Here is a 17,829-nt window from a genome sequence, read left to right as displayed (position 1 = left end):
CTGTACTGGTTTCTACACTTGATTTACACTTGGATATTTTTCTTTCTGTATATAAACACTATAAGACTTCATTTTTTTAAAAAAATGGAAGTAAGTTTTACAAGACTCTTCTGTTTGCCCATTTTGCACTCATCAGCTGCCCAGTAAATTGCTGATGTACTCTGATGTGGTCTGAAGGCAAAAAGGAGTGCTGAAGAGAGATGTTTGACTGTCTGCTGTTTTTCAAAAAGAAATTAAAGATTCTGAAAAAAGTGCTGAGGGGAGACTGTGCTTGAAAGTGAGTTAAAGAAACAAAACTTGGCAGATGGGAAGAAAACTGACACATCCAAAGCAGAGCTAGACTTAAAGAGGATGCCTCACCCTGGAAGAGATGATCAGTGTGAAGCTCCTCATGACAGACACCTCTCATGATATCCAAATACTGCAGTTGTGTTTTAGACCAGTGCTACCCCCAGGTCAGAAAAAGCAGAGAGTGCAGCCTGAAGGGCTCACAGTGCAGTGCTAAGAGGAGTTAGGATTGGAAGTCCTGGGACAGTGTTCCTTCATGTGGAATGTAAACAACTAAAGGAATAACACAATTTCTCCTGAAAGAAAGGCCAAGTGTCTTTTTTTTTTTTTCCTTCCCCAAAGCCCACCAGTGGGTAGAGTTTTTTAAAAAAAACTTTACAAAACTTTACCAAAAAATCAACACATTTTGGGATGAACCAAAAAATAAAATCCTGTAGAAGTAGCACAGTGTAGAGATAATTTTTTAATCTCTTGCTTATTGTTGGTATTTATAGCACTGCACTTTTATTCTGCAGTAAGAGTTCCCTATTTCTACATAAACTGATTTGGTGGTCAGAACTGATGATCTCTCTTCTATGGATGTAAAAACTGATAGGTGATATCATTCAAGCACACTTGAACAGTTAATGGTGGGGCAGAGACAGCTTAAAATAACTGTTAGATATGTTCTGTTTTCTAAAGTAAAACTGTAGACTGCATTTTGATCATTATTTAATTTTGTGTACTTTATGCAGTTGAAGTGTCAGTAACAGGGTTTATGCAGGCAAGAACTGCATTTATGAGGCTTACACATTTTAAGCATCTTTTTTTCTGGAAAGAAGAAAAGTGCAGAATGACAAAATAGAAAGAAAGTGGTGTCATCTCACTGAATTTGTTTATGTGTTAGGAAATAAACACCCATTTGATCTAATTATACTGCGTTTTGAATAAATGAGACAGTTGTCTGAAATAAGCAATCACATAATGTCCAAATATACTGAGAATTTTTGAGAAGCTTCCAAATATAAAGATTCTGTTTGGCAGCAAAATTGACAAAAAAATTTAGTTTTGAAGTAACTGAAGTAATATAGCTGAATGAACACATTTCTCCATTCTGTGGCTTTTGAGAACATAGCTAAGAAAAAGGCAATTTGAAAGAAAATGGATCTTTACTGAAATTCTCAGCTCATAACACTGTCCACTGAAACAAAGATAACCTGACTTTGAATGAGTTCCTGAGTTCTTGGAAATTATGAAACTGATGTGGATCTGGTATAGTATTTAAAGTCAGTGTCTTGATTTACTAGGACTAGGAGGAAAATATACTGCCCTGGTCAGGCACTGCAAGAAAAATTATGATTGTTAACTTGTTTTTTCTTCTCACTAGACTTGTCACACCAGTTCTACTTGTCACTATCTCAGTTTTCGGTATCAGAAGGTCTAAATCTTTTGATTTAGGATGTCTGTTGCAAAAAAAAGCTGCCAAATCCCCTCAGGAAAATAAAATCAGCGTTCAGAGAGATGCATGCCTTTGTCATGGTGAGCCTGCACCAGAGTTTTCTGGATCAAACAACTCATGAAATCCAGAATCTGCAGCCAAAGTAGACACGTTACCCCCTTGAGCTTCTTCTGACTCCTTAAATTCAAAATTTGCTTTGGCACAGTACTTGAATGCCTTCACAAAAATGTGCACAGTAGACATTGCAGTATCTTTCTTTAACTAGAACCCAGATATCGATGCAAGTGAAAATGTTCATATCCTCTTTCAGCCCAAAGCATTTTCCAGATAGGAATTAATTTATAATGAAAACTATTATAGTTTTAATTTTTAGAAGATAAATGATTGCTAATTAGTTACAATAATTTTAAATCTTATAGCTCTTTTCTCTGTGGATATCAAAACACTTTGCTAAGATGGGTAAGTATTATTACCTAATTTTTCACAGGAGATAACTGAGACAGCCAGAGGTGAAATGGCTGATACAAATTGTACATGTCATTACTGGGTTTGGAATTAGAATTCAGGTCTCTGAACACTCCACTATCTATTTATGCAAATAGTCTATAACTATTTCTTCAAATTCAGTGCTATCAGCTGTGTTACCCCATTAAAAACTCATGAATTTCATTTAAATATATTGAGATATATTACAATTGTTTTATTTTAATTTGTTTTCTAAATGTAAAACTTTCTGCTCGTCTATTTTCAAGTTTTTCTCAGCATTCCTAAGGGATGAAAGCTCATTTTTAATTCTTACATGAAATTTTGCAGGGAAATCAGATTCTGGCAGATACTCAGGACTTTCGGTTGAAGATTGGCTATATAACAGCAGGAATGACATATTTGAACTATTTTTTTGTTCTCCTTGTCCTTCTCATGAGTGGCATTATGTTAGGACACTTTGCCCTTCTTGAAATATCAGAAAAGCCTGAAATTCCTCAAAATATTTTTTTCCAAACAAATTCTGACCCAAAGCTGGAATCAGGGAAGGCATTTTTAGAGACTTCTTAGTGGTATCAAAGTCATGATTACAAGTGAAAAGAGATTTGCTTGCATCCTGCCCATATTTCTTATTCTGAGTGTTCATGTTTCTTTATATACAACTTCTGAATTTCCTGGTTTTGGATAGTTTTAAAAATGTTGTAATGTTAATACAAAGTTGCTCCAATGTGCATTTTAAGGAGTTTCATTTGGAAGTGGAGAACACATGAAATCAAAAGACAGAAAAAATTTAGAGTAAGAGCAGTGCTTATGCTTTTTTCCTTCTTTTTGAGACTTTTGTAAAAATGGTCAATGTGTTTGGTTTTTACATGATGAATATAAACCCTTTCCACTCCAGAGGACAATAGCAACTAGTGAAAATTGTAGGACCCTGAAAAAGATGGTCTGAAAGATGAAAATCATGTGGGGGAGGGGTGTTATTAAGCTGTTCCCCCTTTTTTTTAATTGTGTCAACTTTTAAAATTTGTTGTCCATTATAAAATGTTTTGAAGAAAGTCCTTTTTTCTTAAAGATTCATCTCTCTTGCTTTTCCATTCAAGATATTAGGTGATCTCAGAATGCGTATCTCAGCTTTTTTTGCGAAGTCCACCACAAAGGTGAAGGAGTAGCCTTGTTGTCTCAAAAGCAGATCTCATCCCAGTATATTAAGGAGAAGCTCAACACATTTAAATCATGTGTTTACACAATAAATACATTACACAGTATTTACATTAAAGTCTTTCTGTAGCAGTTTATTCAGAACCTGAAGTCCTAAAACCTGAGCCAATTAATTTACTCTCCAAAGTAGGACATATTCTTTGAGTTATCCGTATTTGTGTACAGGCAGAAGATAAATAGCATCTGTGGGAATTCCAAATCATTTGAGAGGAAATGAAAATGGTCTAAATGGCAAATAAAGGCAACAATACTAAAGGTTTGTCTTTACCACTCCCAGGGAGAGAGGACATCCATCTTTTCCAATGGAGCAGGAACCAGCAGAAGATGCACAGCCAGATCCCAGTGGTGAGTATTTCCCTGTAATATTGTGATTTCAGTACTGAACCTACAGTAACTTCTGGCGTCTTCTACCGCTCACCACTTTCTTACTTCATTTCCAGTTCCTGCTCTTGGTGTTGCCAAATTTGTTCTATATGACTAAAACTTTGAGAATAGAATCTCATGACAGTGTAAAGCTGCTTATTCTAAAATTGTGACAGTTAACAGCACTTGTGAAAGCTATCCTAGATTGAAGAAGAATGCAAATATCTCTAAAGAAAAAAACTGTAGCAAGCATGTGGCCACCACTAACAAACTAACTAATCAAACGAGGTAACAACTAATACCAACCAATTACAGTTAAGCATGATATTTTACAAAAACCTTATAAATGCAAGGTGTGGTTAATAAAGACACCTTTTTTCACTACTTAAAAAAGTGTGTGTCTTGTCTATTTCTAACACAAATCATAGTGACACAATTTTATTTTTACTCTGGTCATAATGAAGTTCTGGACTAAGCACTGTACCTGGTGTTCCTGCTGTGCCTCAGCTCTCAAAGTCCCTCCCCTGAAAATTTTTGCTGCTTAGACCTATCTCTGTAGCTAATACTGAAACCAGGATTTTAACTCCACTGGACTCTTTCAGACAGAGGCCAGTATTTTTCTTTCTAATATATTTTTCATCTTGAAATGCCTGTCCAGTGTCTATATCAGGTGTCCTGCATGTCATCTAACATACTAGATCTGGGTAACATGAATAACAAGTCCGCTTTGGAAGGATTTTTTGATGCATTGCTGCATTACTTTTGGCATTTTTTTGATCTTCCTATTGCACCTCTTTTTCTGTTATAGAATGTGTTTGTTTCTTTCCTTCCACTTAGTTTCAAATTACTATTTTTTTGAAGTAAGCTTCTCCTCTGCACTTAATGCTAAACGGCAAGAAGTCTGTTGTTGGACAAAGAAGATTCTTTTACTACTACAGAACTATATATTTATTTAATATGGCACTTATGAGCAAATTAGTCAAAGGAATTCGTACCTAAGAGGGTGATCCCAATTAAAGTTTGCAAAAGGAAATAAAACTAGTGTTTCAAAGGAATCACCAACTGCAGAGGAACGAGAGGAAGAAGGGGAACAAGTGGAATGAGACATTGAAAGCACTGCTGAGAACTGGTGTCCACTGAGGAGATGCTGGCACAAACTTACAACCTCCAGTACTTTCTAGTTTTCCTTGGTTTTACTGTTGTTATTAGGAACAGCATAATAACCTCATACTGTAATCAGTTTCAGTGATTGAGTGTTTCTGCTCCCTTTCATTTGGCTTAACTTTGCTTTTTGCTTGGTTGGTCTCTGACCCCTTTGCTTGTTTCTCATGGCACACCTAGGAGAGAGAAGAGTCAGGACAGCATGAAATGCTTAAAAATAGATTTAACCTGAGAGAAACCACTGGAAACTAATTTTAGTGAGTGCTTATGACTAGTTGGAAATCAAGGTGACAGTATTGTGCATTGCAATCCAGTGAGGAACTACACTGGGTCATACATTAGCAATTTGCTTTCTTGAGGACAGTGGTGTCTTCTGGTGGTCCGTTATATGTGATTTTAATATTTGGTTTGTGTAAAAATGTGCATGCGATAGCTACTGAAAAAAGACACTTTAAAATTTGTTTCGTTTCTAAAGTGGAGACCTAAATATCAAGCAAATTTCAACTGAACTGCTTTGCTAGGTTTAAGTCTTAAAGTTTTAAAACCAGTATTTTTTAAATGGTCTCAAAATTTTTCTTTTTAAAGTTCTTCAGTTTTGAATATTTACAGTGAAGTTTTTTAAAGCCTGCAGGAGTATTTGTTGCAGACTGTTCCAGGACAAATAGTTACTAAGACATGGGATCCTTGTTTTGAGCAATGAAGTATTGATTGCTCTATCAAAGGGGACAAGGAATTGTGACTCCTTCCCTTTTATGGTTGGGTGCACATATCAGCAACTAACCCAAAACATATGGTGAATATAAATTTTTGTTATGTTCCCACTTCTGAGGCGCAGAAGGCAATTTGGATGAAGAAGATAATAGTGAAGTATCTTCAGAATCACAAAAAGGACCTGAGGAGGTGAAAAAGAAAATCCCGGAAACCTTCTTCTATACGTATGAAGATGTATATTCAGGACCATATGCAACTGATGACTTTGAGATATCCACCGACCTTCTTATTTTTAAGTATCCTTTCTGTTGAGCTTGTGCAAATTCAAAGCTGATGAAATTTAATATACGGTCTCAAAATTGCGTTGGTCAAATTTGGAGTAGCCTATGTGGCGTTAGTGGGATTGGTTGAGACACAGGTAAAAATTCTGGCCAGTTATGGTTCTGGGTGAATTTAATCGTAAGTGTTGTCTTGACCGCATAAACATTTCTTACTGGGCATAGTGCTATCATAAGTACTCCTGTAGAACTAGATCGTGGAGAAGCTAAAGTGACCAGACAGAAGACTGGCATAAGAATATGCCTTGCAAAGCTCTCCCTTTCTCTGTAGCCACATTGGTGTTCCCCAAGAAGTTGAGGGGAAGGCAGAAGAGATCCTGTGTAACTTGTAAGGGAGAAGTGAGAAAGGAACCAGGTGCTCAGAAGATCTAAACTTGGTTGAATGAAGGAAGTGGTGCCCATCAGTTAAGTGCCACAATAAACTCTTTGGTAGGTATGGTTAAATAGGGTAGGATATGATATTTGGCTTTCATATATGCTGTTGGTTTTCTCTGCAGACACAGTTTGGTTGCTATTGAAGACTGGATTTCCCCTTTTTTACATCTGCCTGTAAACAATTAAGAAGTGAGCTTGAAAACTTGCTTAGTTTGATGTCTTGTCTATAGAACCGTTTATGGTAATCTGATGCACATCTTTTGCATTTCATTTGAAAAGAGAACACAGATAGAATATTAATTCCTTGCAGCTCCAGATGATCCAGTAGAAGCAAGAGGTGTACCCATAGGGGAGATGAAAAGATGAGATATGAGCTTTAGAAGGCCTTTACTTGTGCCTTCCTTTCAGTTACAGAGTCAAGATATATTTTACTTTCACTGTATACTGAGGAAAATTATCTTGTGCCATAAGGCTTAGTCACTAGTTTCAGTATTCCTATTTCAGTTTCAGTTTAAGCATTTCTATCCACTTAGTAAACTGTCTAGAAAGCCAGTGTCTAATCTTTTCCTTATTGGACTGTTCCCAGACATTCTTTTGGATATGACTGTACCAGACCTGTAAACCTGATGATGATGGATGGACATACTGTGGGGTATATAGCAGGCAATCAGGTGGTGCTCCAGAACCTGAGAACTAAGACTCAGAAATACATCCGGAGCAGCCGTGGCAGTGGAATTGGGTTTATTACAGTATGGCTTTTGTTTATTGTTTAAGAACTTTAGTTGCTTTGTAGGAAAAAAAATGTTTGCTTGGTTGTAGTTGTCAGATATGGGAGACTTCTACGGTTGCACATGCATATACATAAGAAAGGGTGGTATTGATTAAAGGAATGTATGGACCATACAGGACTGGCTTCTCATCCCATCAATATAATTGGCAGAGAACAAGTATCTGCACACTTTAGTCCCAGGCTCAGCTACTTAGAAGGACTGACAAGTGCAGCTTAATTTTTATCACTTTTGCATTCTTATTTAAATCTTTTGGCTCATAGCAATTCTTTCATTTTTTTTCAACATTTGATCTGTCCTAATCACAACTGATACTAATATAAAGTCTTTCTTGCAATTAAAATTTAGAAAATCAAGCAAACTAAGAGAAAAAGTATCTGGTTTCACTCTAATAAAATTATCAAGAGTTTGAAGTCTCAAGTTCTGTCTCTGAATTTGAAGCACCTTACCCTGTGAAAGCTCTGCCATCTCTCGGTTTCATTGCACATGAGTGAGACTTTCAGACTACCAGCCTCAGACTGTCCTGCTTCATCACAAACAGCCTTTTCTGGAGAATCAGTGTAATTTTTACACCTTCAGAGTAGTGTCATTTGGGATGGCTTTTCTGCAGCTGTCGGCTGAAGTAGATGGCTGCTGACACAGATGCTGCTATGGAAAGATCAGCTAGTGGTTGAATTAGGTAGGAATAGTAGAAGGATGCATCACAAAGCAGATTGTTTTACTGTTTGTCATGATGCTGCAATATATGTGTGATACAGCATTTTGTGTTCATAGTGGCTTCATTCTGATATTAAGCAATAGGCTAGCAGTTGTTCAGAATAAACACACAGGAAAATGCAATCTAGTATTTATGGCAGTATGTTTTTACTAATAAGTGAGTGAATACAATAACTCAATACTTAGCAGGATAAAGACAAAGGTGTTATTACAGCATGCAACAGGACTTCTGTTTTTTCAAGGCACACCCTAGTAAGGAGTACTTTGCAGTAGGAGAAAAAGGAAAGAAACCAAACATTGTCATCTACACATATCCTTCGTTGAGACCCTACAGAATACTGAAAGGTAGTGTAAAAAGTTATATTTTCATTTTATACAGATGGACTAGTGTTTAAAGATCCCAGCAGATGGACTAGTGGATCATTTTTAGTTTAGAGGGAAATAGAATTTTTTGGTCCTTCACAATAAAAATAGAAAACACTGGTTTCGAGCTTTTTCATTATTGCATGGGAAGAAACTCTTATTTGATTGAGACAGCCAACCTACAGCCATTACTTACTGAAAAAAGAATAATTTCAGTGAAAATTGAGCTCCTACATTGAGCTTGTACATTTCTTTAGGTGGAACAGAGGTAGCCTATGTTTTTGGTGATTTCAACCGTACTGGCACTTTGCTGGCCAGTGTTGGGAGCAGCCCTGACTACATGTTGACTATCTGGGACTGGAAACAAGAAGAGACTCTGTTAAGGTCAAAAGCTTTTGCACAGGATGTTTACAAGGTCATGTTTTCTGCTGAGAATGAAGAACATCTAACTACAAGTGGATCGGGACACATCAGGTAGGTTTGCTGATTAGGATTAATACATAATACCTCTGCAGTCATAATACATAGGAGATGACTAACAAGAATGTATCATTAGCAAACATGTACTGATGAGGAATGGTATTTCATCTGGCCCTTACAGTTGCAAAAAGGAGGAATTTCAAATCCTTCAGCCAGTCAAATAAATCTTTCAATATCTTTGCTATCCAAATAGGATGATGCTTGGTGTTAAATGTCAGTACCTCTGGCTCCATTCTTGTAATTTCAGCAAGCTCTGGGAAGAAGTAATGAAAAATACTTATATATATATATGTCTTCTAGCTGATAACATAGGATATATGTCTTCTGGGCTTTCTGCCTTTGATTTCTTGTGCTCATCTGCTCTTCGGACAGCCATTAGAGCTGGCTGCCAAGTCATGGATCAAAAACCCTCTGATTGCACCAAAAGCCTACAAAAGATATTTCCCCCCATTCCCTTCCCTGCTAAGTTCATGGGTCCTTTTATAAAAAAGGATCAAACAAAGGATTTGTGTTCTGTGTTTATCCGGTACTCAAATGTTAACACAACAGAGACTTATGCTAAGAGTGGGATTCTGTTGTAATAAAAATGATATCTTTGAAATTATAATGTGTCTAAAGTTTCTTTGAATTTTAATGGGGAAATCAGATCAAAATCTGAGATTTGCTTCATAGTTTGGTTGCAAGGTGGGTCTGAAATAGCAAATGATTTATGTAGTCACAGAACAATGTGGTTTAGAATGCATTATTTATGGAAATCTGACAAAAAAATCTCCTATAAACTTTCTTTTGGGATAAAAAATGCAAATAAACTCTGACATAGCTTTTATTACATTATAAATGTGACCTTTCACCCAAATGTGGACTCAAATTGCAATTTCCAATAGTTATCTTAAAAGTAATGTCTCCTGAACACACAGGAGACATTAATATTTAGGATAAAAACTTTGGCTCAGTGGCATTTTATAATACAGTTTAATTCCACATGAGGACTTGGATGACATCCAGCTAAGAACTCAGTCCCTTGGATTTACAAAACTGAGCATCATACACTCCACAGCAAAAATAAAATAGGTATCCCTAACTATGTCTATGGATTGCAGCTGGAAAGATGTAGCTGTGGATTTTACACTTCTTAATTTTAAATAGTAGTTTAATCTTCATTCTGCCAATTCCAAATAATTTCTGAGCTTTTCCATAGGAGTAGTATAGGGAAATGTTTGTGTAGTTGTGAAGTTTTATGTTATTTTCAAAAGAAAAAACTCCAAGTTCTCCTGCAAAAAAGAGTACTACATGAGCAGTCCTTGTCTCATGGTAGGGTACGGCTGGTAAGAGTATTGCAAAGTCTAGGAGAGACTGAACAGTGTTTAGGAAATCTTGCATCAGAGAGTGGCGTGCTTTTCTGTACTCAGGTTCTGGAAGATGGCTCTCACATTAACTGGTCTCAAGTTACAAGGAGCTTTGGGCAGGTTTGGAAAAACAGCAGTATCTGACATTACAAGTTTTGTGGAGCTGCCCGATGGGAAGGTAAGTAAGAATAAAAAAGAAGAAATAATATGTACTCTTTTAGGCTATGATATATAGTCTGCTTTGTAAATTAGAGGGTTAGTAATGCTTAAATTTTTTTTTAAAAATCAGGCCTGTGGTGCACTGTTCTGAGAAGAAAATATTGACATCAATTTGCCCAGAACCTGTTTTACATTGTAATAATTGGAAAATAGTTAGTGTTGTAATTCACAGAGAAAGATCTGTGTTGGCTTAGAGCTGAGTGTCTTCTAATGTGAAAACTGTGTACAGAAATACAGAGACCTTTGGTCCTAATCTTCAACCATTTCAGTGCACACAAATTGCTGAAAAGTTGAACCTCCTCACCCTTTGCATTTTCTCTTGGAAATGTCTGTACTTTGCCATTGATTTAATGCTTTCATGGAAAGAAGCCACAAATGTTAACTGTTTTCTTGCCTGTATTTCTGCATGATTACATGCATGTGCTAATGTACTTATCTTCATTGGCATTGAAGGTTGTCTCAGGAACTGAGTGGGGCAATTTGCTTCTTTGGGAAGGTGGCCTCATTAAAGTAGAGCTCTGTCAAGTTGGACGCAAGCCCTGCCATGAGGGCCCTGTCAGCCAGTTAGTTTTTGATGAAGGAGAACTTTACTCTGTTGGAAAAGATGGTGTCATTCGGGTGAGTGTTTCTTTTGCTCTGCCTTCAGGTGTGCAAATGTATGGTCAACAGGTAAATGTTATGTGTTTGCTTTACCAGGTTTTTGGAGGAAACTTTGGAGTGCAGTTTCTTTCTGAAATTTGTATTTTAGAACAAAGAAAATAAGAGCACATCTCCACCATGTAAATGTTTAAATTTGATAACATGGGACTCAGTCTTCCTTGTTTAATAGTAATAAATAAAGCAGCTTTTACTTTAGTAAATCAAAATAATCTTCTGTGGTTTTCTAACAGCTTTGTTCTTGATTGCATTCTAACATTTTATAATTTTCAGACCTATTAATATGTGGTGTTATCTAAAAGATAAATAACAAACTACAGGAATATTTGAAATTTGAGTGTTTAGAAGCTCAGATTATTAATGTTAAAATAACACAGAAATTAACTAGCATCTCAAAGATACATATCCTGAATAGGGAGAAATTAAAAGAAAAAGCATCTTGAAGTTAACAAAGAATTCTATAAATTAAGGTCATAATGTTTTCCTTATGTATAACACCACTTTGTGATCTCACTTCTCAATGATCAAGAATTTTGCAATCTTATTTCCCTGCTCTTTAAGGGAGGACATGATGTGTCTTCTGCTGATGTGTAAAATCAGCCAGATAATCAATGGGAAACTGACCTATAGAAAGTGGAGGGTTTCAAACACTGTTGTTGTTACAGTGTTTTATAGGTTGGTGTTATCCCCTTAAGAAAATTAATTTGATTATAAGTGTGCTAACTGATATGTTGTTCTTATCCTACAGAGAAGAACATGGAAGGGTTAGATTTCCTATTAGTTTGTTCTGCCTCAGTATGAGACATGCTGAGTGCCCACCGATACCATTTATTCTGAAGCTGCCATGTATAGCTCTGCTAGTGTCAGGGCTGAATTGATGGTGCTGTCATTGTTCTAGGTTATGTTCAAGGAAGTGATTTTTTGCTTTCTTAAAAATTTTATTTTCCATATTTATTGGTGTATGAAACCAACCTGGTTTTATTAAAAAAAGCACTTTTTTTTTTTAATGCTTCCAATGCCATGAAGATGTGGAACTTCGAGGTAGTAGATACTGCTGATCATGTGGATGACACCGGGTTAGTGGAGATGGAGCCTATGAATGAACTTTGGCTTGGCAAGAATGTCAGCCTGAATTTCATGACAAAAATTCTTGACCATGATCAGCCCTTTTGGTATGCTCAGGTAAGACACACTCAGGTACATTCATCCCTGTGGAGAAACACAAAATGAGGGAGGTGGTGGTAAGTAAAAGCAAGAGTCCATTATAAATCAGTGTGTTGCTTTTTGGTAGAATTCAGTCTTCTTCTGGATATATAGAAAATCATCTTCTTATCTACTTACCTCCAGATTTTTTTTTTAAACACTGAAACAGGTTTCCTAGAGAGGTGATTTGAGTTCCAAGCCTGTCAATGTTTAAGAGGCACATAATAGAGGCCCTTAATAATATATTTTAACTTTTGGTCAGGCCTGAAGTAATCAGGGAATTGGATGAGATGATCCTTGCAGGTCCTTTCCAAATGAGTATGCTCTATTATGCTGTGCTGTGTTTCTAGTAATGTGTGAGACTCTGGCATAAGAACAGGAGAATGCCAGAGGGTATTGTCCAAGTTCTATTACCTAAAAGAGATGGATGTGGTTCATAAGACCAACATCATTGCGTTTAGTAATTTCTGTTTCACAATGATAATTATTAAGGAGTTTTTAAGAAGTCACCATGTGCGGTTTTATTTCCAAAGGAGTCTGAAAATATTCGATTAATGTTTTTTCTTCTTCAGGATACAAGTGGAGCAATATGGAAGCTGGATTTGACATTTTCAAATATGGTAATTTTGTTTTTTCTTTCTTCTGATTTCTTCAGTTCATTTGCAATAGGAACTATATCCTATTACATCCCGTAACTATACTGGTTACATCTGGAATGAAGTTTTTGTTTTATGAAGTTGCACAGTATAAAACTGTAGCCTTGAAACAGATATTTTATTTCATAAAAATTTGCAAATGTAATTGATTGTAATGATTGTGCAGGATGATAAAGACGAATTTGATTTTTGATTCCTGAAATTTCAGCTGCCAAATTCAAATTATAGTAATTTTACGAGTATAAGGCGCACCAGAGTATAAGGTGCACTTCCGGGTTGCCGACAAGTTCCCATACTTTGTCCATATATAAGGCGCACCGGCATATAAGGCGCACTTTTTTTTTGGATGCAAGGATCCATGCACAACAAAGTAACAAATTAGTAACAGAATACTGTCAGGTGCTCAATTTGCAAACAGTTTTCACAGATTGGCCTTTAAATGCAGCCCCGGCGCCCTCCCCATGCTGTGGGCCCCAGCACTCCCTCCCTCTCCCGGTGCTGCCCAGCCCCTGGCCCCACCCGGGGCTGCTGCAGGGGGTGACGCTGGCCCTGCTCAGGGCCGGGCAGGCTTGGCTCAGCTCAGGGTGCTGCAGGCTTGCACTTCCAGGTTGGCAAATTTCCGAACTTTGTCCATATATAAGGCACACTGGCATATAAGGCACGCTTCCGGGTTCCGATCACAATTTCAGTCAAAAGGGTGCGCCTTATACTCATGAAATTACTGTACTTTAAAAGAGATTGATAAACTGGTAATTAAAGTTGCATGGACGCAGGAAATGAGTTCAAGGAGTGTTGTTATATCCTCTACAGATAGCTGTTTGAACCCATTCTTACTGTAGTCTTAAAATGACAGAAAGAACTACAAAAAACCAAGGAGAAGTTGAAACTTGAAGTGTTTTATCCTACTGGAAACAAATGTTACTGCTGGAGATGTTTTTAAAGGAGAAATAGATGACAGAGGTGAAAAGGGGGGCATTTAATTTTTGCTCTGGAACATAATAAAGTAAATAAGAATAATCCCTTCCAGGGAATAAAATTTTAATGTGAAAAGCAGAGTATGTTCCAAGAATTTTATGGTAAATAAAAGATGCATACTATACAAATGAATGTAAAAAAAAATATAGCAAAGTCTGTAATTCCTTGGATGATGAAATTATTTCCCAGGCATCATAAGCCCAAAGTGGTGAGCACAAGTGTAAAATGCAGCAGAATTTCTCTTCTGTTTTGAACTGCAGACCCATAATCCAGAGCGCGTGTGTACTTTCCACTCCGGGAGGATTGAGGCCATTGGTGTCTCTCCCTTTACATGCCTGATGGCCACCACAGCTCTTGACCGTAAGTACACTGTTCCTTTCCTCTCATGCCACTGCCGTTACTGGTTTTGAAGGGCAGTGATGCTTGGTTTGGAACTACTGTTTTGTGTTTGGACATCTGCTCTTGTAAAGTCACTTTACACGCAGTTGTTATTCCAGGGATCAGTTCTTTAATAGTTAAGGCAAATCATTAATATTTTGGAACAAATGAGTTAAGCCTGCTTCATCTTAAAAACCTGGGATTTTAGCAGTAGTTTTTAATGGGAAACTTTGTAAATTGCTTGTTCTGAAGGAATGGCTGAAAAGGTGAGACATCTGGTTTGAGTAACAGCACTTGTATTCAGGGCTGGGGATTAATAAGTGTTGGGACTTTTATCTTGTAAGGAATTCCATACACCTCTAGCATCATGTAAGCCATTGCAAATATTAACGTTTGTGCCTTTCTTAGAAAATGCAATAGCTATTATGCTCTCAACAACAGATAACTAGTAATTACAGACATATTCATTTATCTTTTGTAAATATTGCTGTTTAGACCTCTCACTGCTAGCTTTATTGTGCTTTGAAAGAAGAACTACTGTCCAGAACACTAACAATGTCATTTACAATGTTCAGAAAACACTACAAGGTCTTTTAACTCAATTCTTGTCAGTGCTGTCTTCTAATTTGTGTTATACAATGCACATATTCTTCTAGCCAGAAAACAAACTCCTACCAGTTGAGAAAATGACATTTCACATATATGCCAGTTGGAATGGAATTTTATGCAATCAGTGTGCCTATGAATCTGTTAATTTTCCCCCCAATGAAACTGGATCTTTTGTGGACAATCTCTTATATTTTCCTCCTTTAAATGTTTTCCTCCCTAGGCAGTCCCAAGTAGTAGCCTATCATTTTTTCCTATATTGTCAGTATAGATTTTCCTCAGAGTATGCCACAATTTTGTGCTCACTTGAAAATTACATGTGGATTGTCAGCCTGGGACTTCTTATTACAGCCCTCAGCCTTGACAACTCTTGGCTCTGTATAAGTTGAAGAGTGAAAAACCCCATATATTTTCTTGAGTACCATGAGCATCACGATAGTTGTGGAACACTGTAATCATCAGTCATCTTTCCAGGGGGGCATTTTGTTACTCAAAAGAGAAAACATACATTTTATCCAGATTTTAATTCGAATAAATTGATGTTTCTCCATAAATCCTAACAATGTAAGTGACATTGCAAGAAATAAATTCTTTCTGTCTCCTTTCCACACAGGGTCAGTGCGCATCTATGATTTTGGCAGCAACAGCCAACTGAGTGTAATCAAGTTTAATCAGGGAGGAACAGCACTGACATGGGCACCGGCTGTTGTGAGTTTTCCTAGCATGTTAGCAGAAATTCATCAAGGAGACTATGAGCCTGCCAGCATCCAGGAAACTGCACACCAAACGAGACATTAGAGGTCACTTGTTAGGCCATGGTGGAATTTGCCGTAGAAGGATGTATAGATAAGTTTGTGGGGAATATGTTTGTATACAGTAGGGAAACAGTTTACTTTGGATTACCAGGTATCCTACTTTGTGCCTTCCTAAGATTTTAAAATCAGATCTCAGTGTGCAGTATGGGAAGCAGTCTGAGTTTGTAGACTAACAGCTTCTATTTAACCCACACAAAGCAATTTTCAATTAATATGAGTTAGCTAACACATTTTGGAATGACAGCCCAGACAAATCACAATTGGAGATAAATCATTAAAAACTGTTGCCAGAACTGATCATTTGTGGAATGTGGAGTCTATCACTTTAAGACATATTTGCTTATTTTAATTAAAATAGTGTCTCGTTATGTTCTTGAGAAAACATAGTAAGTCTGGTAGATTAATTACAAAGCAAATTTAGGAGGAAAATAATTACAGTAATTTCATGATTATAAGCCGCACCATTTTGACTAAAATTTTGCTCCCACCCTGGAAATGCAGCTTACACTCAGGAGCGGCTAATATCTAAAAAATTTTCTGAAATTTCCAACCCCAGAAGTGCAGCTGAGGTGCCGAGCCAAGCACCTGCCAGTAAAACCCGGGATTGCGCGATGGTTACAAATTGGTTACTGTGTTGCGTGGCGGGTGGAGGCGGGCTCTGTGCTGGCAGCGCAGGGGGCGAGAAGGAGGCAAGGGGCTCCCTCCTTCAGGCAATGCAGCTCGGGGGAGCAGCGGGGGGCTCTGTGATGCCATCCCCACGGCTCAGGGGGGAGGCGGGGGCTTCCTCCTGCCATCCCCATGGCTTGCGGGGGGAGGCGAGGTTCCCTCCTGCCAACCCTGCAGCTCAAGCGGGAGGCAGGGGCTCCCTCCTGCCGGCCCTGCGGCCTGGGAGGAGGCGGGGGCCTCCCGCCCCCACCTGCTGCCGCCACAGGAGCAGGTGGGCTCCGTCCCTGCCTACTGCTGCCACTGTCCCTGCCTGCCACCGCGGGGCAGCACCAGGCCAGGGTGAGCAAGCCCGGTGGCAGCGGCGGCCGGCCCCGAGCAGCCCCGCCAAGTGGCAGCACCGAGCTGGGCCACCTGGCCCCATCGGCAACCCTGAGCGGGCCGAGCCCACACGGCCCAAGCCGAGCCAGTAAACCCCACTATCCCGTGATTCTGTGACTACTTGGCAGCTTTGTTGCACGCGGGTCCTCGCTGCGAAAGACGGAGAGGCTTATACTCAGGTGCGGCTTATGTATGAACAAAGAACAAAATGTTGCCGACACCCGGCGATGCAGCTTATAATCAGTGCGGCTTGTAATCGTGAAATTACTGTACTTGAATGTTCAAGGTGAGAGTTCCATGAGGGGAGTGCCTTTATTTTATAAAAATATAGCTCAGGCCATACAGGCTTTCAGAGATGCTGTTAAGTGGTGGCCTGTACCTTCATGAGGTAAGCTGTCTGCCACAATAAATTGTACAGCATCGCAAAACTGACTCAGTTCAATTTTATGAAAATTGTTAGTAAACACATTCTGAAGAACAAAGGGTACTTAGTCTATCCAGCTGCATTTAAAATTGCATTAGATACTTCATCACAGTTTAAAGTGTGCAAATGTATTTTAAAATCTGTGCTATTAATCTAAGAATAGTTAGACGTATCTGTATACCATAATCTCCTCATAGGCAAGCTAGCAGTGTTCTTGTTAGATAAGTGAACATTGACAAGTCAGCTTGTAATTGCCTTCAAGACACTCAAATGACAAATATCAGCTAAATCCACAAGTCCAGCTATATTGAGCTAAAACACAGGCCTGTTTCTGCTAACGTTTATCACAGTTCAAGCCTGTCTTAATTGTTAGCAATTGGCTTACCTACAGGACTTATGGTAGACTCCTCCTCATTTCCATCTCAAGTAGCAGTCTGTTGACTCCTGTACTTTATATGGAGTCAGTCAGACCCAAGCCTATGGCCTGACCTTTTCAAAAATCACACTTAGGTTTGGTACCCCACATTATATTCAGGATAATATAATTCCTTCTTTGAGTTCCAACTCTTCTGCTTACTGATATATCTTTTATGTCAGGATGAATTACCCCTTTCTCAGACTTATAACCACATCCTCATGAACATCTTCAGTCTCAACGGCATGTCATCACTAAAAAAACCAAAACACAATCCAACCCAAAAAATAGACCCCAGTCCTCTCTCTTCCTTTATGGTACTGTATTAGAGTAAACATTCCCCATGTATAAAATATTATTTGTGCATT

The 17,829-nt window shown here is 38.1% G+C and overlaps 1 protein-coding gene across 1 annotated transcript in view; it reads left to right on the top strand.

Annotated features, from left to right (window-relative positions):
• Positions 1-17,829, top strand: part of CFAP44 (cilia and flagella associated protein 44) — a 45,872-nt gene that overhangs the window by 2,485 nt on the left and 25,558 nt on the right. The window contains 11 exon segments of the mRNA XM_033051816.2: positions 3,705-3,772; positions 5,787-5,958; positions 6,962-7,124; positions 8,123-8,225; positions 8,501-8,717; positions 10,133-10,247; positions 10,742-10,906; positions 11,972-12,127; positions 12,721-12,768; positions 14,040-14,139; positions 15,377-15,471. Of these exon segments, the coding sequence (XP_032907707.1) occupies positions 3,730-3,772; positions 5,787-5,958; positions 6,962-7,124; positions 8,123-8,225; positions 8,501-8,717; positions 10,133-10,247; positions 10,742-10,906; positions 11,972-12,127; positions 12,721-12,768; positions 14,040-14,139; positions 15,377-15,471 (1,377 nt within the window). The 5' untranslated portion in view covers positions 3,705-3,729.

Source organism: Catharus ustulatus, chromosome 2, assembly GCF_009819885.2.
Source record: "Catharus ustulatus isolate bCatUst1 chromosome 2, bCatUst1.pri.v2, whole genome shotgun sequence".
Taxonomy (NCBI): domain Eukaryota; kingdom Metazoa; phylum Chordata; class Aves; order Passeriformes; family Turdidae; genus Catharus; species Catharus ustulatus.
The sequence above is the reverse complement of the archived record's forward strand: the minus strand, read 5'-3'. Positions and strand labels throughout refer to the sequence as shown.